This window comes from Mustela putorius, unplaced genomic scaffold, assembly GCF_011764305.1.
Source record: "Mustela putorius furo isolate JIRA1106 unplaced genomic scaffold, ASM1176430v1.1 tig00003896_pilon_pilon_pilon, whole genome shotgun sequence".
Classification (NCBI taxonomy): Eukaryota; Metazoa; Chordata; class Mammalia; order Carnivora; family Mustelidae; genus Mustela; species Mustela putorius.
In genome coordinates, this window is record NW_025422045.1 from 2,354,442 (window position 1) to 2,377,726 (window position 23,285).

At 42.4% G+C, this 23,285-nt stretch overlaps 1 protein-coding gene across 1 annotated transcript in view; it reads left to right on the forward strand.

Annotated features, from left to right (window-relative positions):
* The first annotated feature begins 4,331 nt into the window (after positions 1-4,331).
* The window catches only part of AQP9 (aquaporin 9), a 43,881-nt gene continuing 24,927 nt past the window's right edge, over positions 4,332-23,285 (forward strand). The window contains exon 1 of the mRNA XM_004777288.3: positions 4,332-4,882. Within this exon, the coding sequence (XP_004777345.1) occupies positions 4,772-4,882 (111 nt within the window). The 5' untranslated portion in view covers positions 4,332-4,771. The remainder of the gene's footprint in view (positions 4,883-23,285) is intronic.

Below are 23,285 nucleotides of genomic sequence, written 5' to 3' on the forward strand. Positions count from 1 at the left end.
ATGATAAAACAAGGAATTTGAAGTGGAACAACTCTAAAGGAATGTTTTTCTGGACAGGTAAAACCTGAAGTTGCTTGTCAGCACTGGGAAAGAAATCAGCGGAGGAAAGAGATTGAAAGTGTGAGGAGTTTATTAATCAGTGGAGATCCTAGAGGGGCTAGAACAGTACAGTAGCATCAGGGCTAGGCTTAGAAAGAAGGAAAGAAAAGGAGGACGACACAGGTAAAATTAGGGCAATTTTTTTTAGTAGGAGAGGCACAAAAGCTACTATAGCTAATGAACTCATGTTTTTCCCCAATGGATTCAGAGAAAAGTATATCAGCTGAGCAAGAGGTTTGGGACAGCTCTCTGGAGGGGCATAGAAAATGTATTGATGCTGCATAAAATGAAATAAAGCAGGGTATCTGAGTCATCGGGTATATGCTTATGAGATCCCTGAACTCCATACCGCATTTGCTAAATCATTATCTCTGAAGGTGAGTGATCTTAATGCACACAAGAGTCCAGAACCTTTGAAATAAATGGTTTACTAAGAATATGCACCTACTGCTGATGCTAGATCACAATGATCTGAAACAGATGTCTAGTGCTAAGGCATTATATAGTCTAAGAGACAAAGACTTCCAAATGAATATCATATAGTAAAACAGAAGCATATGGAAAGTACTGAACTAAAATTCCACCTATCCCCACATGGACATCTGAGAGGTCACTGTACATTGCCAACATATTGACTCGTTTTGCCACCAAGAGTTCTAGAACCATGCTCTCATGATCTAGAGTAACCGTCTTTTCCTCCAAAATCAATATGTCAATATGATATTCTCCAGCATCATTCAACACGCCGGGAAGACAGTATTTGAGAGAAACAGGTGGCTAGGTATACTCAGAGTTAGGCTTTAGCAACCTAGATGGGGAATGAAATCAGTGTCAGTGGATCCCGAGATACTAGTAAGCACATCGTTAACCTGGAGGATCATGAGGTTAAGAACTGGGTGGAGAGGAGGGAAATGAGAGACTGAAATTTATGAGAAGGATGTGTAGCACATTTGCGAAAGAGTAGTGAAAAGTGAGAAGTGGAAGTTTTAGTCAGTGAGATGTGCCATGTTGTGAAAGATTTTCAAAGAGGAGATGGTGACACATCCCAACAATGGCCATCAAAGGGGCTTCTTAACTAGAGTGGAAATAGAGTTGGCCAAGTAGAAGAGGTTGAGGAAGTGAGGTCAGAGTGTGATATAGTTCTTCTGATGAACACCAGACTTGCTGAATCCCATGAATGGAGGAAGAGATGGTTACTCAAGGTCCAACTAGATAGAAGAGAACGTTGGTGTCATGGAGTGACAGAATCAGGAGGAAATGGGTAACCTGGCCCTGGAGAATCAGCATGGCACTGCATCTAGGGGGGCATGGTTCTAGAATTCTTGGTGGCAGCACGAGTCAATATGTTGGCAATGTACGGTGATCTCTCAGACGTCCATGTGGGGATAAGGGGAATTTTAGTTCAGTGTTTTCCATGTGCTTCTATCTTACTATATGATGTATTCACTTGGAAGTCTTTGTCACTTAGATTATAATAATGCTTTAGCACCAGACATCTGTTTTCCTAATTTTTGAGTCCCATATATCTGACACATGGTATATACTCAATGCAAGTTTTTTCTAAATTAGTAAGTGAATGAAGGAATGGATGGATGGATGGATGGATGGATGGATGGATGAATGAAACTAAGTGCCCCTATATTTCCAATAGGAACTTTGGTGTGAGGGTGCAAAGGAGAGTGTGAGTTGCGCTTGTCAAGAAGCTGTTCATGGTGAGGCAGGCGAGAGTGTGCTGTCATCTGGAAGCAGAATAAATCAGATAACAAGGATTTCATACTCCACATGTGCATGGGATGTCCAGTACTGCAAATTCAACCTCTGCTTTCTTCAAATTCTGCCCTCAGGCAAGCTAACCTTTATTCTTGGCTTCAATTATCACGTCTATGAGCACGCAGTCCTCTCCTCTGACTCTAATATCACATCCCTTCCTACGCACTGGCTTCTCTCCGAAGCACCAGAGAGCCCCTGAGGCTTGATCTGCCCATACAGATGTCATGGTCTGCTGCAGCAGTCCTGGTCCTCTCTGGTATTTTCTCTCCCAGTACTTAGCACCTCCTTCCCCAGCAATCAACTTTGCTGAGTCCCTCTCCTCACCTTTCATAGCCAAACTTTCAAGTTCTTCCAATTTTAAGATATGAAGAACTCTTGAATCCTTGCATTTCTCTCCATTGTCAAAGCCACCCAGTCCTGGAAGTCCATAATATCCCCCAATGGGTGCGTCCTGGAATTCTGTAATATCCCCCAATGGGTCTACCTATGCTTGCTTTAGGCGCTCTCCAATCTCCGTTCCACCTCACAGCCAGGACAATTTTTTTTTTTCAAAGATTTATTTATTCATTTGACAGACAGAGATCACAAGTAGGCAGAGAGGCAGACAGAGAGAGAGGAGGAAGCAGGCTCCCTGCTGAGCAGAGAGCCTCGACGTGGGGCTCGATCCCAGGACCCTGGGATCACGACCTGAGCCGAAAGCAGAGGCTTTAACCCACTGAGCAACCCAGGCGCCCCCAATTTTTTTTTTAACTCAAATTTGGTAGTGTCATGTTCTCGTTGCTTTTAGCCTGAATATGATTTATAGGCTCCGTATGTGTGGTCTGACTCCCACCCATGGCTCCGGGCTCATTTTGCACCGTGTTCCTTCACTGTCTCTGGGCGTCCAGCAGTAGGTTTCTTTTGTTCTTGGACAGGCATCATGCTGATTCCCACCTCCACTCCCCAAGGCCATTGTATGTGCACTTCCTTCCCCACTTCATGCAGTTAAACCCTACACTTCCTTCTGATCTCAGCACGGACATGACCTCCCCGGAGAAGCCATCAGAGATATCTATTGAGGTGAAATCCCCCTCTTTTATTTTGCTCATAGAAATGTGTCTTCCATCTTTATAGCGTACATCTCTGTTGCGATTATCATATTCCTGCATGTGTGATTTATTTCACTATACCTACTTCCCTCACTAGACTCCGAGTTCTGTAAAGGGCAAGAACAGTGTGTGCTTTGGTAAGTGCCGTGCTTGGCACATAAGTATGCCATAAATATTTGTTAGATGAGTGAACGAAGAGACCAAAGAACACCCTTGTGTGGTGTTTGTTCATCACAGCTGTAAAGTCCTGTTCCTCTGGTCCGTCCACTGGGACTTGGGAATAGGGCAGTCATAAGTAATCCTTCTAGACAAAGGTATCCATGATAACTTAACCAAGAGTTAAAGCCGAAACGCTGCATTCTTGTCCTGGCTCTACAATGGCGTGCCCTCCGGAAAGCTCTAATTTCTTTAGGCTTCAACTCTGTATTTTACGTATAGATTGGGTATCTCCTCTGTACTTAGGCTCTCAATAGCTGTTTTTTCTAGATCTCTCCTCCCTTCCTGCCTCCTCAGCTGGAAATGACTGTAGGCCTCCTGCAAAGGGCGGGGAAGGCCTGAAACAGAACTGGCTTCTCTGTGGGGGGACTGGGAGGAAGCACAGAGCATGGGTACTAATTCCATGAAACTGGCTTGGTATTCAGAAACAACTGCTGGATTCTCTTTCTTCAGACAAACTTGTTTTGAGAAGCAAGGCTGGAAAGTTGACATGGCAGAATGCTAGTCCTAAACAGCCTGTTGTCGGCAAGGATGGTAATTCATCACACTTAAATGATATAACCTAGAAGCCTTGTTTCAGTGTGTTTAATCCCTTTCTTATTTAACTGGGGTGTCTCTCTGATCTTCAAGCTGTGTGGTTTCAAGTTTACCTTCTATGTAATTTTGCTTAAATATTTCATGGAAAATGAAGGGGAGCACCTTGGTTCTCAAACTGGAATCCTTCTTTAGAAGAAAGTCAACAAGTTGCTCTCTCCGTCATTTTGATTCTTGGATCCCGGTCTGTCCTCAGTAGATGAAACCCAGCTACAGTAATCAAGGAGGAGAGCCATCCTGTCCTAAAGTCTTGCAATGTGAAACTTGCAGTGGTTTCTTTGTATGTTAATTTCTCCATCTCTAGAATGGATACAATTGTTTTTACCACCCCCTCCCCTTAGGGAGGGATCATTTAAATCACTGAAATGATATTGGAAGAAAACAAGAGTGATTTTATCTTGCAGAACACCACATCTGTATTTTCTCCATATTCTCCAACGTGCATGAAAAGTTCCTTCAGAAGAGAATGTTTACACGGGATGTATGTATACCTGATTTGATAATCCCAAACTTCTCCTCAACCACCCACTTCTGAATAGGGGGAAAAAAAAAACCAGAAGCCTGCAATTGTGTAACATGCAAATCTCTTCTGGACCAGAGCCCATCGCTGTGGTTTGGCAATACAACGAGCACAACATCTCTTTTCTCATCTCTTAAAAACAAAACAAAACAAAACATAACAAAAACCAACAGAGGAAAAAAAATATCTTGAGAATAAAGGTAATGATTAATCTATCAGGCACAGAAAGAATCGTTTTTGGGGATTTCAGATTCTAACTTGCTAAGTCAGGTAAACAGCCGTGGACAGGAGATGACAATTTCACCAGAAGAGGATTAAGTCACGGGCTCTAATTGGGACAGCATTTGCACAGTCAGAGAATCTCACCAGACATCTCCAGGAATCTGTGAGCAGTTGTCAAAACTTCCATTTTCACGTGCGAGTGAAGTAAGGACCAGAAGAAGCGGGTACTGGTGGAGAGAGTGATCCTTGGAGAAACCTCACGATGCAGCCTGGGAAGGGAAGAAAGGGGAAAAGCTTCAAGCAAAGGCTGGTCTTGAAGAGCAGCTTAGCTAAAGAAACCATCTCTGAGTTCTTGGGCACCTTCATAATGATCGTAAGTATTTCCTGGATTTTGACCCAATTATGCCTCTCCTTCGTAGCCGGTGGCGGATGTTTTGTTTTCTTTAAGTTTGTCACGAGAGTCATCTTTTCCAGGCAAGAGCACATTACTTCCAGGCTATTTTGGGCTATTTACTGGCCACAGGTTAGGTTTCCATTTACTCATTTTGTTTATTCACAAGAGTTTGGGGGTGGAAGAAGGGGAGTCAACTACTTTCTTCATTTCAGAGATTTACTCAGACTCTGAGCTAGCTTTGATAGAAAGCCAGTCAATAGAAACTTTTCTCATTGATTAACTGATGTATACCTTGTTTGTTTCCCACAAACACTGAGGTGACTCAGTCCCTTGAAATAAGGATCGGCAGTCAATAAATATGAATGGCAAGAAACAACTCAGTAGTACAAATGCTTAGCAAAGGACTGTGTTGTCAGAGCACTTGACTTTTAGTCAGAAATTTCCCTAGATAGAAATATGTTTTCTGCAACCCTCCAGATTTGGTTTCACGTGATTTTCCCCCCTCTGTTTACCTTAAGCCAATCCCTAAGGTCTTTAACGAGACAGATCTATATACAAAGGAAGGACTGATTCTAAGAACCATTCAAGGATCTTGGCCAGGAAATTGTGCAGCTATTAACGGAAGATTGGACAGTCTACTAAAGTGGCATGGGCTCTAGGCTTCCGTCCTACTGCACATCATCGTATTCTTTGGATGCTGAGTTTTTAGTTGGAGCCAGACCATTTGTGAGCAAAAAATGAAATGTTCAATTATTCTCATATGCAACAACTACCGACTTTAACTAGCTCTTAAAAAAAAAAAAAACCACAAACACCCTGCTCAAAGATTCCCTACTTTAGGCATTAATAATTTCATTTTTCTTAAAGTTATAGAGAGTTGTCCATAAATTTTTTACTTTAAAAGTTCTCTGGTAATGTACAGCATGGTGACTACAGTTAGTAACATTATATATTTGAAAGTTCCTAAGAGGGGCTCCTGGGTGGCTCAGTTATTAAGATCTGCCTTCAGCTCAGGTCATGATTCCAGGGTCCTGGGATTAAGCCCCTCATTGGGCTCCCTGCTCAACAGGAAGCCTGCTTCTCCCTCTCCCACTCCCCCTGCTTGTGTTCCTTCTCTCTTGCTGTCTCTCTCTGTCAAATGATGAATAACCTTAAAAAAAAAAAAAAGAAAAGAAAGTTCCTAAGAGAATAGGTCTTTAAAGGTTGTTATCAGGAGAAAGGAATGTGTAACTATGTGGTGATAAGTGTTAATTAGACTCACTGTGGTGATCATTTTGAAATATATATAAATATTGAATCATTATGTTGTATACCTGAAGCTACTATAATGTTATATGTCAGCTATATCTTAAAAAAAAAAAAAAGTTCTTTGCTTGGTATAAATACATTATAATTTAGGGGATAAGCCTAAGAGCAAGAAACAAGTGTGAACTCAAACATTTGAACTCATGAAAATTGAGAGAGAGTCCTAAGTTTTCTGGTCTCTGAGATTCTCTTTTTACTGGATTCACTTGAGTATTTTCAAGGCATATGGACAACTCCTTCTTGACTATCCTCACTTATCTGAGTTAGGAATGTGGATAAAGTGAGTAGTTTGAAGGAAAAGAGAGAAAATAAAAGCCCATGATTCTTCTGATCTTACTCAGTGCTTTCTGGAACATCACCCTCAGTGAGACAGGAATGCTGGGGTCATATTAATTGACAATTTGGTCCCAGTGAGGAGAGTCAATTCAGCTCTTTAGTGACCTGAGGTACAGAGAAGTAAAGCAATTCAGTTATAATCTGCAGGGCCCTGCAGAAAACACAGGAGGAAGTGAACTAAACACCCATTTTGCAATTTGAAAAAGCTAAAACCTCCTTTATTTCTTAATAAGAAGCTGTTTCTGGACCTGGGTGGCTCAGATAGTTAAGCGTCTGCCTTTGGCTCAGGTCATGATCTCTGAGAAGCTGTTTCGTAATTCTATCCCCTCTGTGTTGAGTAAATAAAAGTTGCTTTCAGATGTTCACCATTCTACTCATATAAGTAGTAGCATATCTTCCTCTAGTATTCAAGGTGGGAGCTAAAGAAATATCTTCATATTATATGTTGAATAAAACTTTGTATCTTCTGGTGAAAGAAAATAATTGCCTAAATGTTTCATTTCCACCTACATTGCACACTTACTTTTTAAGGCAACCTCTGATGGAATCCATAATTGTGATTATAATCTTTTTTTTTTAAGGTTTTATTTATTTATCAGAGGGGGGGGGGAGAGAGAGCGAGCACAGGCAGACAGACTGGCAGGCAGAGGCAGAGGGAGAAGCAGGCTCCCTGGCGAGCAAGGAGCCCGATGTGGGACTCGATCCCAGGACACTGGGATCATGACCTGAGCCGAAGGCAGCTGCTTAACCAACTGAGCCACCCAGGCGTCCCTGATTATTATAATCTTTTTATTGAGGCTTGAGGGGTATATAAACAAGGCATTTTTGCACAAACACAATATTTTTTTTTAACCAATTAGTCTTCGTGGTTTTGCTCAACTATTAACGAAAGTCATTGTTGGTATGCTTCTGTATAGTAAAAAGCTTTTCACGTTGATAATCCATGGGCAAAAGGGAACATAAAAATGGATATACAGGACACACCAGTACTTCAGATATGGTTTGCCCCCAGATGTTGGGAATCCGGTGCCATTTTCCCCCCTCCTCACAAAACCTGCTCTTAGGAGAAGCATCTTAAACTCATTTACACCATGGCGTAAATGACCGATGAGGCCCACTTATCATTACCATTGAAGTCCATGAAAAATTCTCTGTAAACTACAACTAAAAACAGCAATGATTAAGTCATAAGCCAATGAATTAGCTCTAATTTGGGCTTGTAGTCATGGGATAAGTAGGCTTTTTTGCCTTTGCTTGGTTTATAATGTATCTTCCCTGATACGTAGAAGAGGTTTTGAAGACTTGAGCTGTAAAGGTAGGGAAGAGCATGTATTAAGTACCTCCCATATGTTAGCTTTTTATATACGTCTGTTTAACCCTACAATAGCTACAGTAGGAAGGCTTTATTAACACTCATAAACAGTTGGAGAGATGAGGGCTCAAAGAGATGAAGCAACTGGGCCAAACCAGGAAAGCACTGAACTGGGATCCCTTCTAATTCTAGAGCCTACACTTCCCATCTACTGCTGGAATTCCTTCCCCGGTGTCCCTGATAGATAGTAAATCCGACTCTCTCTACTTTAACATCTCCGTAGCTTGGAACTGTGCATGAGCTCTCTTTGGCTCGTGGGCATTTCAGTTTAGCTGATGAGCACCTGGTAAGACCAGACCATGAGTTGTACCCCAAAGCTGTCTGAAGCAGAAAAGACAGCTCCGGGGGAGCCAACAGATAGGAGGGGAAGGTAGAGCACAGGGGACTGCTCAGTCCCCTGCTCATGGCTTGTGGCCTGGGGATTTCAAGCTGCACATTACACATCCACTCCATGGAAATTTCCCGATGTACGAAACACTCATTAAATGTTGGCTCCCTGTCCCAGTCCCCGTGCCTTCCCCTCTTCCACTTGAGAGTTTTCGTAGTGTCTGAAAGAACTGCTTTGTCTCCTTCCGGACATCTTGTAGGCTCCTTTCCACCAACATCTGCCACAGAACTCTGCACGTACATGACTGGGATTCCCCCAAAGGGGTGTTCAATTAAAATGTCTTTCAGGGGCTGTTACCTCCCAGAATCTCTAGTCATTCCTTGCAGTAGCTGTGTTCACTCCTCCCTATTCTATAGAGAAGTGACATAGAGGAGAGATTCTCTGACATAGCATTCGCCCTGCCGAAGATGCTGAAGTGAACAAGCAGCCATATTTCCCCCCGCGGCCGAACGGCGTCCTTCCGGGGCTGGATTTATGAGTGGGTAATTATCTACTTGGGTAATGAGAAAGACTCTAAATTGTTGTCTCACTCTGTCAAGCTTCCACATTAGAGATCTACCTTTTGGCATCTCTAAGAAAGAAAAAATGTAAATACTTGCTATAGCCTTGATCTGTGCCCCGAAGGGAGACAGGATGAGCAGAGACCCGGGACATAGGATATGGAAGGCATCGGGGAATGGGCCACGCAGGAGAGAGGGCAGAAGTGGGGTGGACGGGATGTGAGGAATGTCAGACCCCACAGTGTTTTCTGAAACTGCTCTTGCCTTCCTCCACGACTACATGACCAAACTCCCCACCTTGCCAGAGTCACTGAGTTGGTCATTCTGTCTTGAAGAGATCTCAGATATGCTGACTATAGAAATTCTGTGGCTTTAAAATTATTATTACAAAGCGTGCTCAGATCTTGGAGTGGGTGGAGTGCAGATTAGAAAGCTTTTGAAATAAAAGAATATATGATTAGCATTTACAGTAAAATGGGAAAATTCTTAAAATAACCCAGTTCTTGGGGCGCCTGGGTGGCTCAGTGGGTTAAGTCTCTGCCTACCTCTCAGGTCACGATCTCAGAGTCCTGGGATGGAGCCCCACCTCGGGCTCTTTGCTCAGAGGAGAGCCTGCTCCCCCCCGCCCCGCCCCCTGCCTGCCTCTCTGCCTACTTGTGATCTCTGTCAAACAAATAAATAAAATCTATATAACAAATAAGCTAGTTCTCAAAACAAGTGCTTTGCAGGGCATAATTCTGCACATTTTGGACTGCTAGGAATTTAGAATCCCCAGGTACTAGTAGGACAGCTCTGAGATAGATGCTGCTTGCCCTTCTTAATTGATGGGGAAGCTGAGGCACGGGCCTATGCAATCTTGTGTCCTTTAAATCAGTGTGGAGCCCAGGTGCCTTGCCCTAAACATGCACTTGCCCTTGGTTTCCACTGTGCATTCCTCCAAGAGGCATAGAATGCTCTCTCATATACATTCTTTCTTTTTTTAGTTCCAGTATCATTAACATACCGTGTTATATTTGTTTCAAGTGCACCACACAGCGATTCAACTATTCTGTATAGTCCTCAGTGCTCGTCACGACAAGTGTGCCCTTAGTCCCCATCACCTACTTCATCCATCCCCCCGCCCACCATCCTTCTGGTAACAACCATCAGTCTAGCGTTAAGAGTCTGTTTTTTGGTTTGTCTCTCTTTTTTTTTTCTTTGTCTGTTTTGTTTCTTAAATTCCACATATGAGCAACATCATGTAGTATTTGTCTTTCTCTGACTGACTTTGCCTAGCATTATAGTCTCTAGATCCACCCACATTGTTGCGAATCTCATATAGATTCTTGTTTATTTTTATATTTATATCTTTCCTGGAAGGTGGGGTGGGGGGAGAAAGAGAGATCAACTCCATTTTGCCAGGTGGAGAAACAGGTGTGACATAATTAAGAGGTTCGCCCAAGTGACCCAGCTTATGAATGCTAGAGCTGGGCTTGATATTGGACGTTAGTTATTCCTGATGTGCCATTGCTTAGTGGGAATTAACTCCTTTCCTGGGAAAGCCCAAGAGAACCTTATTAATTTTATAGTGTAAAATATATTAGACAGTGAAGGCATCAAAAGACGATTATATGGAACAGACATGATCAGGGCAGGGAAACGTTATAGGAGACCTGTTAGCATAGAGTTTATGGGCCACTTCAGTACCTACAAACACATCCAAACCTCTTGTCACATGGGGTTTCTGAGGTGGTTCATTTATATCTTCATGTCCCCCATGAACACATTGACCATGCATTATACTGTGTTCCTTCTAGTGCTTCTATTTCTTGGGTTCTCCTTGAGACCATCCTGTGGCTCAGAGCAAAGGACTGACAGGCCAATGGTCATAAAGAGAAACCGTAACTCCTCTCTCTTGCTTTCCGACTCAGCAGTCACTTGTCCTTCCTCTGATTCCTCCTTGGTCTGGCTCATTGCTTTGCAGAGACCTGCCCCACTCCAAGCTGGGATGTCCATGATGAGGGTCTCACTGAGCTTGAGCTGTCAGTCTTCCCACAGCTGATAGGACAGAAGCCTCTGCTGTCAGCAGTGCCTGGCAGACTCTGACCACAAATGGCATGTCTGTGGGAGCAGTGGGAGAATCTCTGTCCTCAGGCTCTCGTGCACTGCCTTAGAAATGAAGTGGCATCTGTCGTCCTGCCCCTGTGTCTTTCGGATGAGGAAACAGAGACCCACATGCTCACAGAAGTCTTTCAAGTGCTTTTGCCACCACAGGAGGACATCAGAGAGAACTTGCACAGTCAGTCTCACCTGATTCCTATGATTTACTTATGATTTATGTTTGGTTCTCAGCTTCTCATTGACTTATACCTCTGGTGTGTGTGTGGGGGGGGGGCATTCTGTTACTTTAAGACAGTGCCCTCTTCTAACTATGAAAATGAGGAAGTGCTGAACATGGCGGGATGTGTGGACCCCTGCCCTGGGCCTTCAGCTGGCAGGAGGGTGTGAGAAGGCCCAGAGCAGGAAATGCCTTCCCTTCAAGTATGGCAATGTGATGAGGAAAAAAGACAAGGAAAGGGATAACATTTATTGAGCACACACTATACCCAGACACTCTTTAATTCTTTTTTTAAAGATTTTATTAATTTATTTGACAGAAAGAGAGAGAGAGATCACAAGCAGGCAGATGGAGAGAGGGGGAAACAGGCTCCCCGCTAAGCAGAGAGCCCGAGGCGGGGCTCGATCCCAAGACCGCGAGATCATGACGCTAGCGGAAGGCAGGGGCTTAACCCACTGAGCCACCAGGGCCCCCCCCCCACCTTTAAAAAAAAAAAAAAAGATTTTATTTGATACTCTTTAATTCTGGAAACATCCATGAGGTAAAGGAGTTGTTCTTATTTTACAGATGAGGAAATGAAGGCTTAGTACCATCAAGCCCCTTGCCCACAGGCGAGTGTGTGGTGGAGCAGGGATTAGAGTCAAATCCCGGTTTTGCCTTCACCGTGCTCGAATTATTCTCACATAGGCTTTTGAGCCTTTACTACTGTTGCCTGGAAGACTATATGCTACAGTTTTGGACGTTTTTAAAATGTACAAATGTGTATTCTTGAGTTAACAAAGTTTAAAGTGAGTCAACATCTCTTTCCTTCGGATCAACAGGAAAACTTTTTAAAATCCTGACCGTAATCAACCATTCCATCTCACGCGTCATTATGGCCTGACATTTTAATTCTACCCTCATTATTTTTATTATTGGTGTTTTTAATAGTGATCACTTGCTTAAATTTGCTATCATTTATCGGTTTGTTTGCTAATTATTCCTACATGCATGCACCTCTTTTAGGTGCAGTTTCCTTCTTTGCGCAGTAAGAAAGCTTTCTTTGGGAAAGCGTGTATGAGGGATAAACTTTCTCAGTCTCTGTCTGAGTTTGTCTTTATTTCGCTCTCAAGTTTCAATGATTGGCTGATAAATTTTAGGTTGATGATTGGTTTTGCTTGGCATTTTGCAGGTGTCATTCCAGTGTCTCTTGTTGCTGTTGACAAGTCTGTTGCTTGTCTAATTGTTGTTCTTCATCTGAATTCCTCTGATTACTACTAAGAGTTTCTTTATGTAGCACGCGCGTGCGCGCGCACACACACACACACACACACACAGAAATTTTCAGCCATAAAGCAAGGATGAGATCTTGTCTTTTTTTAACGACAGGGGCAGACCTAGAAGTTATTATGCTAAGTGAAATAAGTCAGACCGAGAAAGACAAATACCATATGATTTCACTCAAATGTAGAATCTTAAAAAACATAATGAATGAATGAATAAATAAAAAGCAAAATCAGACCTACAAATACAGAGGACAAACTGATGGATGCCAGAGGGAAGGGCAGGGGACAGACAAAATGCATGAAGGGGAGAGGGAGATACAGGCTTCCAGTTATGGAATGAATAAGTCACAGAAGTCACGGGAACAAAAGGTACAGCATGTATATATATAGGAACATAGTCAATGGTACTGTAATAGTGTTGTTGTGCTGTGACACATGGAAGCCACCCTTGTGGTGAGAATAGCATAACCTATAGAGAAACTGAATCAGGACGTCATATACCTGAAACTAGTATAACACTGCATGTCAGCTATACTGAAATTTTAAAAACAACAATAACAAAAAGAGTTTCTCTTTCTTTTCCCCTGAAATTTCACTACAATATGACTAAGAGTTATTCACTACAATGAAACTAAGGTTTGTTTGTAGTGCTCAGGATTCATCATTTATCAGAACTTAAAGATTCAGAATTTTTACCAATTCTGGAAAATTCTCCACTGCATTACTTTGCCTTCCCCCAGTCTGTTTTCTCCTTTTATAACTTCTATTATGTATGCAAATATGCCCAACTCTCTCACTTTTTTTCTTTATGTCTTTAACCATTCTCTCATTTCTGTATCTCTTAATCTTTCCATGATGAATTTTATGATTTTATTTAATTTTATTATTCCTCAGTGTTCCAAAATTCGTTGTTTATGCACCTCATTCATGTTTTCATTTCAAGAAGTTCTGTTTGGTTCCTTTTAAAGATGGCTTTTATTTTCTTCTGCATTTGTTTCTTTTTGTCTCTTTAACTCACTAAAGTCTAATGTATTTACGGTATTTTATGATGATTCTGTCATATCAAGTTTTGAGGGAGCTAATAATCCTCTTTATCTTATCTACTAACTCTCATGGACAAAGGATCATTTCCTTTAGTGTTTTGTAAATTTGTATTATAAACTCTTCAGGAAAGTTTGTTCTTTTCTGTGGGAATTCTACATGGCCTGGGCTGTGGGGTCATTCTTTGACAGCGGTTTGCATTTGCTTCTGCTATGTTGCCCAGGTGTATCACCTACCAGATATGATTAGTGTGAAGTGGAAACCTGGAAAAGGAAGACTGATGTGCATGCTCCGTTGAAGAGAACTTTCCCCCCAAAATGGCTCTCCATGCCCTTCCCCCAACATGGGATGTGTGACCATGAATGATTAGGAAATCCCATGCTTTCTCCAAATGAAGCAGGTTTTTTTCAAGTCCTTAGAACCTGAGTCAGGATCAGCTGAAGGAGGACTTTCCTGTAGACTTCCCCTGGTCAGCAGTGAACATGAAGGGCCAGACTAGCCCGGAAAATTTCAGAGTTCCAAAGGCCTTGGGGAGAAAAGTCCATGCTGGGTCACTGATCTGAAGATTACAGATACCTAAAGCCAAACACTTCTGCCAAACAGAACTCTGCTTTTGATCCCTGAGTTTGAATTTTGGCTCAGAAAACTTGCCGCTTTCATTGACTTTCTATGAGGAAGTACTTTTGTTTTCTACTTTCCAGAATGGGTTTGGCTGGTTTTGCTTTAGTGACAGAGCCCGTTGCAACATGTTCCCATTACTTGACAAGAAAAAAGAACATAGACATGAGAGCAGAAGTTGCCTCCTCTTCACTCATCAGGCTTGTGACGAGGACACCACATAGAGTGAGGGACCATGAGAGAGAGAATCCTCATAAAAGTGAGGTAACTGATAGAGCTGAGCAAAATGCTGAAACAGCCCCCAAATGAAGGCTCCTCTGTACATCTGGTGGGCACCTTATTTCATGCCTGAAGTAGGATTCCTAAGCCCATTGAACCCACAAAGCAAAGCAAATGCTTTAGAAGAAAATATGCCAACAAAATGTGGCCCCTTCTTGGTAGATTGATTGAACATACTAAGACACACAGTCCTGGCTTGGCCAGCCAAGACCAAAAAGGACCTGAGGGCTTAGTGCTTCTCAGCCTAGAATCAGCCTACATGTGTTAGTCTCTATTTTGAAGTTTAAATTTTCTTAGGAGAAAACTTCCCCCAAAACCTATACCTCTATCAACAGGTAAGTGGTTAAAGAAATTGGGGTGTATCCTTACAATGGACACCTATGTAGCCATTAAAGATAATGAAGCCAATTTTTATATGCTGATATGAAAAGATTCACTAAACTATTGAATTTAAAAAAACAGGAAGAAAATGGTATGTATAAAATACTCCTGAAACACACACACACAATTTTTGACAGAATATGCCAGAAAGTATTGATATTAGTTACCATAAAGAATAAAACATAAGGGGCACCTGGGTGGCTCAGTTGGTTAAGTGACTGCCTTTGGCTCAGGTCATGATCCTGGGGTCCTGGGAACGAGTCCCATATCAGGCTTTCCCTACTCTGCGGGGAGCCTACTTTTCCTTATGCCTGCCACTCCCCATGCTTGTGCTCTCTCTCTGTCAAAAAGATTTTTTTTTTTAAGAAGAATAAAATATAAAATCTGGGATAGAAAAGAGACAAATTTCTTATATCTTATGGTACACCTTTTGCAATTGAAAAAAATCTTACATATTAATGTACAGTTTCTTCACTCTCCTGCTCCTCCTAAATGAGCTCACTGAGCAGAATTTCTCCCTTCCTGGTGTTTTAGGGAGTTGCTCAAAATGTGTTCTAAAGAACACTAGTTTCATGAGATGCAAATAAAAATTTGTGAAAGAAAATAGGCTGACCTTCCCAAATATGTTTGGAAAACAGTAGATTATACTAAGTTAAGCAGTTTTTTCAACTATAGGATTTATCAGAGCTTCTAACACTCACTATAAACTCTAAGAGGGGAATAGAATACATAGATGTGCCTGGACTCACTTGAGCACAAATCTCTTTTTCAAATTTTAATTCCAGTAAAGTTAATATACAGTGTTATATTGATTTCAGGTGTACAGTATAGTGATTCAGCAATTCTCTACATAACCCAGTGTTCATCAAGATGAGTGTACTCTTAATCTCATTCACCTATTTCACCCATCCCCCCACTTACCTCCCTCCCCCACTTCCAATCTGTTCTCTAGAGTTAAGAGTCTGTTTCTTGGTTTGTCTCCATTTTTCCTTTGTTCGTTTGATTTCTTTCTTAAATTCCACATATGAGTAAAATCATACGGTGTGTGTCTTTCTCTGACTTATTTTGCTTAGCATATACTCTCTAGATCCATCCATGTTGTTGCAAAGGCAAGATTCATTCCTTTTTTTGGCTGGATAATATTCCATTATATACATCTTCTTTATCCATTCATCTATCATTAGACACTGGGCTTCTTCCGTAATTTGACTGTTGTAAATTAAGCTGCAATAAACATAGGGATGTATATATCCTCTTGAATCAATGTTTTCATAGTCTTTGAGTAAATACCTGGTAGTGCGATTACTGGATGATATAGTAGCTCTATTTTTAATTTTTTGAGGAATATTCATACTGTTTTCCAGAGTGGCTACACTAGCTTCCATTCCCACCAACAGTGCACAAAGGTTCCTACTTCTCCACATCCTCACCAATACTTGTTATTTCTTGTGTTTTTGATTTTAGCCATTCTGAAAAGTGTAAGGTGATATCTCATTGTAGTTTTGATTTTTACTTCCCTGCTGATGAGTGATTTTGAGCATGTTTTCATGTGTCTGTTGGCCATCTATATATCTTCTTTGGAGAAAAATGGAAATGACACAAAGAAGATTTGCATGGCACCTGCACAAATCCCTTTTTTGAGGAGTATCTCATGGAATTGATGATCTGTGGAACATACTTTGGGAATTGAAGGGCCTGGAATGAATCTAAGAAACTAATCAGCCCCAGAATTCTTCTGTCTTCAGGGATCTTCCAGACTGAAAGTGACCCAAGGTGTATTTATCATTGTTAGACCACTCTGTCTTGAGCAACCCTCCAACCACATTCAGCATAATCCATCCATGGTTATCTTAATATGAACACTCACACCTTAATAAATAAATGCTTAGTTAGTTCCTTATTCAGGCCCTGGCATCATGATCAAGTTCTCGTCCAAGCTAGCGTTATTTGGATGAGTTGAGGGATGTGAATGCCTGATGTAGGTCAGACAAGGAAAGCATTGTTCTTTTTTTAGCTTGTGAGAAATAATGGTGTTTAATCACCTTATATTTCTGAGGCCCAATTTTGTTCTTGGTACTCTTTTCTACTCAGAGAGCTCTGAGGTTGGCCATCTGCCCATTCACCTGCTTCTCAAGTCTCAGATTCCTCAGTTTTTATGAACCTGCCCTAATATCATCTCTTCTCAAGTACAGCTGGTTCTTGAGTGGTGATTGATCTTATCCTGATATTCTCAGGCTCCGTGCCACCAAATGATTTTTAACCAGAATATCCAGGTTTCAGTCTTGGGGTTTTTTTCTTTCTTTCTTTCTTTTTGTGTGTGACTATTTTGTTATGAGTGAGAACATTTTATTTTCCAATTGGAAAATGAACTCACCGGAAAGCCGCACATGAATATGCATTCTGGGAACAAGCAGACCCACAGAAACAGTAGCAATTGTCAGAAGAGGAACACAGAACCAGGAATCTGAAAACCTGGCTCCGGGTTCAGATTCTGCCACTTACTAGCCGTATGAATTTTGTCAAATTGTCCAGTCTTCCGCTTTTTAAGTCTTTATTTTCATTCCAGTTAGTTAACATACAGGGCAATATGAGTTCCAGGTGTATAATATAGTGAATCAACACGTCCGTGCAATACCAAGTGTTCATCACGAACGCACGCCTTAACCCCCCTCACCTATGTCACCCATCCCCCCGCCCCCGCCACACCACCTCACCGCTGGGGACCATCAGTTTGTTTTCTAGAGTTGAGTCTGTTTCTGGGTTGCCTCTTTCCAGTCATCTACTTTTGAAATTCAGGTTAAACGTCGGCAGGTAATGTGCTTGACAGCGCGGTATACGTGCTATAAAGGGGTGTTTATTCTCCTATCCAGTGCTCAGAATTATGTGTAGTCACACCTGGGCCCCACTGCTGACTACTCGTGTGAGGGTGGGAAATTCTCTTAACCCATCTAAAAATTTCATTCCCTTATTTGCGAAATGGAGGAAGTAAGAGGACCTGACTCACAGGGTTGTTGTGAGGACCAATGAATGGAAAATGCTTAGCTCATAAAAAACATGCAATAAACATTAGTTGTTGTTGTGACTATGATCATTCTGTGTTTCAATGGATACAGTCACATAAACTGAGATCTATGACAGGCAGGGTGTGCGACTTCTGGTAACATATACCTACAGCACAGGCTGGAGGACCAAGGTTTGCAGAGAATGTACTGACAGAAGGGCATCTGTTCTCCTTCCTCTCCAGTTACCCAAAAAAAAAAAAAAAAATGTCAGGAGATGGGGAACCGCTGGGAAGCCCTAAAGTGACTCCTGTTTCAAGAATGGGCACCAGGGGGCGCCAGTATGGCTCAGTGGGTTAACCCTCTGCTTTAGGCTCAGGTTATAATCTCAGGGTCCTGGAATCAAGGCCTGCATTGGGCCCTCTGCTCATCGGGGAGCCTGCTTCCTCCTCTCTCTCTCTCTCTCTCTCTCTCTCTGCCTGCCCTTCTGCCTACGTGTGATCTCTCTCTGTCAAATAAATAAATAAAATCTTAAAAGAAAAAAAGAACGGGCACCAGGTTTTTGGTCTCCCTATCATAGCCATTTTAGATAAAGTCATGCCCGCAATCAGTCCTTTATTTGACGGTCCCCACAGATTCTCCCTCCAGCAACTAAGCCACTAAGAGGCTGCGCTACCTCTCATCCCAGAGATGTTATCATCGTGCCATCTGTGGGACCAAAAATTCACTGGCACTAGAAGCTCAATGGGTTTCTCCTCCCAGGACTTTGGATGGGGGTGAGTTGCCCCAAAGCTTATTGAGATGAGGCAGGTCACATATATGAGTGAAGGGGACATGGTGGATTTAAGGAGCAAAGGGACCATGTATGTCCTCTCTTGGGACGCTTCTGCCTCCCAGGCTCTCTCCACTGTGGCCAACTAGGAAAGGGGTGGCCTTTGATTTCCTCAGAAATCAAAAGTTCTATGCAATTTTCCCCCTTTTTATTACTCTATTTATCTTTATTAGTTCTATTTATAATTATTGAGTATTTTATTATTTATTCATTTATTATTTATCCTCATGTATCTCTTTTTATTACAGTATTACTGGCAACAATTCCTAAAATTGAAAAAAAAAAAAAAAAGGCACCACCACGTAGGCCAAACCAACAGATCTCTGAGTCATTCCCACTCATAGGCTGTCTTCAGCCTTGGACCACCAGTCTGTGACTCTGCTGTAAAGTGTCCTTAACCAAATTCTACAAAGACAATATATTTTCACCAGAAAAGGGCAAATGGAGAGATTGTGAGGGTCTCAGCCTTCTGTTCAATATCATCTGTTTATAAGAGGCCTGGCTATGAGAAATCTAATTCCTGCACACGAGATGGTTGTGCTTTTCTTTTCCTGTCCTAACACCTGGCAAAACTGATTGAGGCAATCGTGTGAAACCCATTTTTTAAAAGATATTATTTATTGATTTAAGAGAGAGCACAAGCAGGGAGAGGGGCAGAGGGAGAAGCAGACTCTCCGCTGAGCAGGGAGTCGGATCACCTGAGCCAAAGGCAAACACTGAACAGACTGAGCCACCCTGTCGCCACGTGAAAACCACTTTTTTTTTTTTCAGGCAATACCAGAAGAGAAATCTTGATCTTATGTAATTCTAATCAGGTTTCTCATGAGGCCAATCTGTCATGTGCATATATTAATATATCTCAGATTTAACAGTATTATGTCTGATGGTTCAGTAATTTGGGGTATTAATCAAATGATTCAATAATTGGGGAGACTTAAATGTCAAAATAACCACCCCTAGGTCCCCTCCCCTCTCGGTCTGTGAATGCTGGGCCCAGCAGGTCTAGCTCAGACGGCAGACCCTGCAGCTGATCAGTTAGGAGGCACGTTTGACTGCAGGGAACATTCGTGCTTCCAGAACGTTTGGGGATGAATTGGGTATAAGTAATTGCTATAAAACTAAGTAAACAAAAAGTAAGGCAATGAATAAAAAATGGTGTAATGTGGGAAATAAAATCCTAATTCAGTGCATGTTCTAGCTGTGAACAACATCTGCATAACCACAATGACAGCAAATACAAAATACTGATTTGACAAAAAACTGATACAACTAAGTTGGGAAGACAGGGGTGGGATGTATGGTTGTCTAGAAAACATAATAAAATTTCAGAAATGGGGGGGGCGCCTGGGTGGCTCAGTGGGTTAAGCCTCTGCTTTCGGCTCAGGTCATGATCGCAGGGTCCTGGGATTGAGCCCCGAATCGGGGGCTCCCTGCTGAGCAGAGAGCCTGCTTCTTCCTCTCTCTCTGCCTGCCTCTCTGCCTACTTGTGATCTCTCTCTGTCAAATAAATAAATAAAAATCTTTAAAAATAAATAAAAAATAAATTTAAAAAAATTTTTAAAATTTCAGAAATGGGAAGTCCTGGATGACTTCTAAAATGTTGAAAATCATAATTAGTAATAGAAATGTGTTGTATAGAAATATCAAAGTTTAAAGAGATAGAAAGAAACTAAAAACTTTAAAGCATTTCTTGTGAGCTGTGGAGAAGGGAAACAGAAATGGAAGTTTTCAGAAGGCTGGGGCAGACAACTGCTGACTTTCTTATATGTCACGGAGTAGCACCTGACTTTTTAAAATTATGTGCACATATTCCTTTAGTAAGAATTAAATTACATTTTTAGAAGGAAAAAAAACCCCATCTCCTACTTAATAAGGCAAAATTATAAAACCTTATAAAACCACATCTTCATGTACACTTTCCCTAGGTGTAAATGCTTAAGGCATTTTTTTAATAATAAGACTACAATTTTAAAGATTTTATTTATTTATTTGACAGAGAGAGATCACAAGTAGACAAAGAGGCAGGCAGAGAGAGGGGGGAAGCAGGGTCCCTGTTGAGCAGAGAGCCCGATGCAGGACTCGAACCCAGGACCCTGAGATCATGACCTGAGCCAAAGGCAGCGGCTTAACCTACTGAGCCACCCAGGCGCCCAAGACTACAATTTTAAATAACAGTACCATCCTTCATCCATACTTTTCTTACCAGTTCTCAGCTATCTTACCTTTCCTACCAGTCTGTGAGCTCCCAGGGGACCTGTGCCTGGTTGGTTGGTTGATTTGTTTGGCCTCTCTGCTACCACCAGGCATCATGCATAGCACTGAGAATTTTTGAATGGACCTATATATGGAGGAAGAAGTGAAGAGAGGAAGGAATGGCTGAAGGAATGCCAAATTCCAGTTGGGACTACTTGCAGAATCAAGGATCTTAATTTCCTCCAATTTTGCTTTTTCAAAGACACACGTATAAAGCATAATCTGGACAAACTGCTTATTTGGCTCAGGAACGGTTAAGGGCAGTTTAGTTTAAGTGAAGAAATACAACCTTTGGACCCAAATGTTAATTTCAGGTTCCAAAAGATCTTTTCACTAGCTGCCTGTCCTGCGGCAAATTATTTGATCTCTTTGTCCCAAGGTTTCTTTGGATGAAAACAGTAGAGTTTTCCTCCCCCTCAGATTACTATGGGGACTAAAAGAGTATTTGTAATGTGTGCGTGGGTAAACAAATCAGTTTCTTGAAACACAAAAGAAAGCAGTTTATTTAAAACACAAATGTTGCCCCAGCTATACTCTTTTAATGTTGACTTCGGTCTGGTGAACATTTACGCTAAATGACAAATTTTCTATTTAAAATATAGTGCTTATTTGTGTCCAAGAAGACAGGCAGCAACATACAAGGTCAACAGCCGTACATGACTCACATTCTTGGGTCCCATTGTTGCCACCCCCATGACTCACAGCAAACATGCCCCAGACTGGCACTACCGGATTAAAGGATACTAACTAACTTCCTACAGAAGTTTTCAGGAGAATGGTAATAAATAAATACTAGCCAGGTGAGGTTGGAAGCTACTGGGGCATTTTATTATTAGTGGCCACTTGGGTCATTCTTTGGCTCTTTCTTTTTTTTCTTTTTAAAGATTTTATTTATTTATTTGACACAGAGAGATCACAAGTAGGCAGAGATGCAGGTAGAGAGAGAGGAGGAAGCAGGCTCCCCGCCAAGCAGAGAGCCTGAGGTGGGGCTCGATCTCAGGACCCTGAGATCATGACCCAAGCCCCCTGAGATCATGACCCAAGCCGAAGGTAGAGGCTTAACCCACTGAGCCACCCAGGTGCCCCCACTTCTTTGGCTCTTAAAGGGGCAGGTGGGAGTGGAGGAAGTGCTTGGCTTCTCAGGTCTTGGTGTTGAGAACAGATATGAGGGCTATTAAGTCTGGAGAGGCTGGCTAGTGCCACGAGAAATGTCTGTGGCTCGTGGGTGTGGTTCATCTGTGCACAAAGGCCCGCTCCACCATTATCTCAGCCCACTCACTTCCCGCACCGGCCAGTTTGGCCAGCATTAGGGGCATGAGCGTGCCTGCTGCTGCTGACCACAAAGTTGGGAGACACGACGAGAAAAGGAGCAAGCCACAAAGAACGAGAGAAAAGGGTTTGATGGGCTTTCTGGTCTAGTATTCTCCTGGTGAGTGTTTAGTCATCTAGCAGAAGCTGTCTGTGCGGGCAGGAGCTAGAAAGCAAGCCAAGGGTACTCAGCGAAAGTTGGTTTTGTATAAACCGAAAAGCTGCTCTTAATCACTGGCCTGTCTCCTCGCCCTCTGAGAAAGGAGGCGAATGAGGCTGAAGAGGAGGTCTCCCTAGGTCACTAGAGGCTTTGGTGAAACAACCCAAGTGTTGGGTATTTTTCGGAACCAGAGGGACCACGTGTTGTCACCAGAAAAGCAACTTGTCCTAGTACAAAAACCCAGAACTACAAGAAGATTCCCTAGTGAGCTTCATCCTCAGTCCGTTTTCCTCAGACGGACGCGTCTGGTTTAGAGTGAGGGTGGGGTAGATGGGTACCGGATGGCTATTTGGCTCTCCAGGCCCTTCGGCACTCCCGGCCAGCCCTTCACCTGTGGTGTGCAGGTGGGAAAGCTGGTGCTCCAACCCCGCCGTTCCTGGGACCTCACTGGTCTCTCCGGATGTGGCCATGCATTCTTGGGGGTGTTGGTTGCTACCAGTGACCTTTCACTACATCCATTGTGCAATGGTTAAAAGCGCAGGCCTCTGAATAAGCAGACCTGGGATCCAAGCCAGGTTCTGTCTCCTGTGTTTTTATTATGCAAACCTGGAGAACTTGCTTGGCCTCTCCCGGCCTCCATTTGCTCATCCATAAAGTAGAGGTCGTAATGCTGTCCTCCTCTCCCCGGGTGAGCAGATGTTGGCAGGGATGAAGTGGTACAGGTATTTGTGTCTGGGCACAGAGAGTGTACCTGCTGTTTGTACTTCTTTGCTCATACTGCCCTAAACAGATGAGGACAGACACTAAACATTTCACACAGCCTTAGCATCAAAGTCCATGACAATACTGGCCCAGAAGCCCTTTCAACTGTTCTCTCAGTATCCATTAATTCTGAAAGCTCTGAACTACAGAAGGTAGATACAAGACATGTTACCCTTTCCTTCTTTGGACAATGTTTGATGAGAACAGAGAATCACAGACGCCCTGCAATAATCAGAGGGGTCTCCTGGTGATCTCTGGCCAACCAT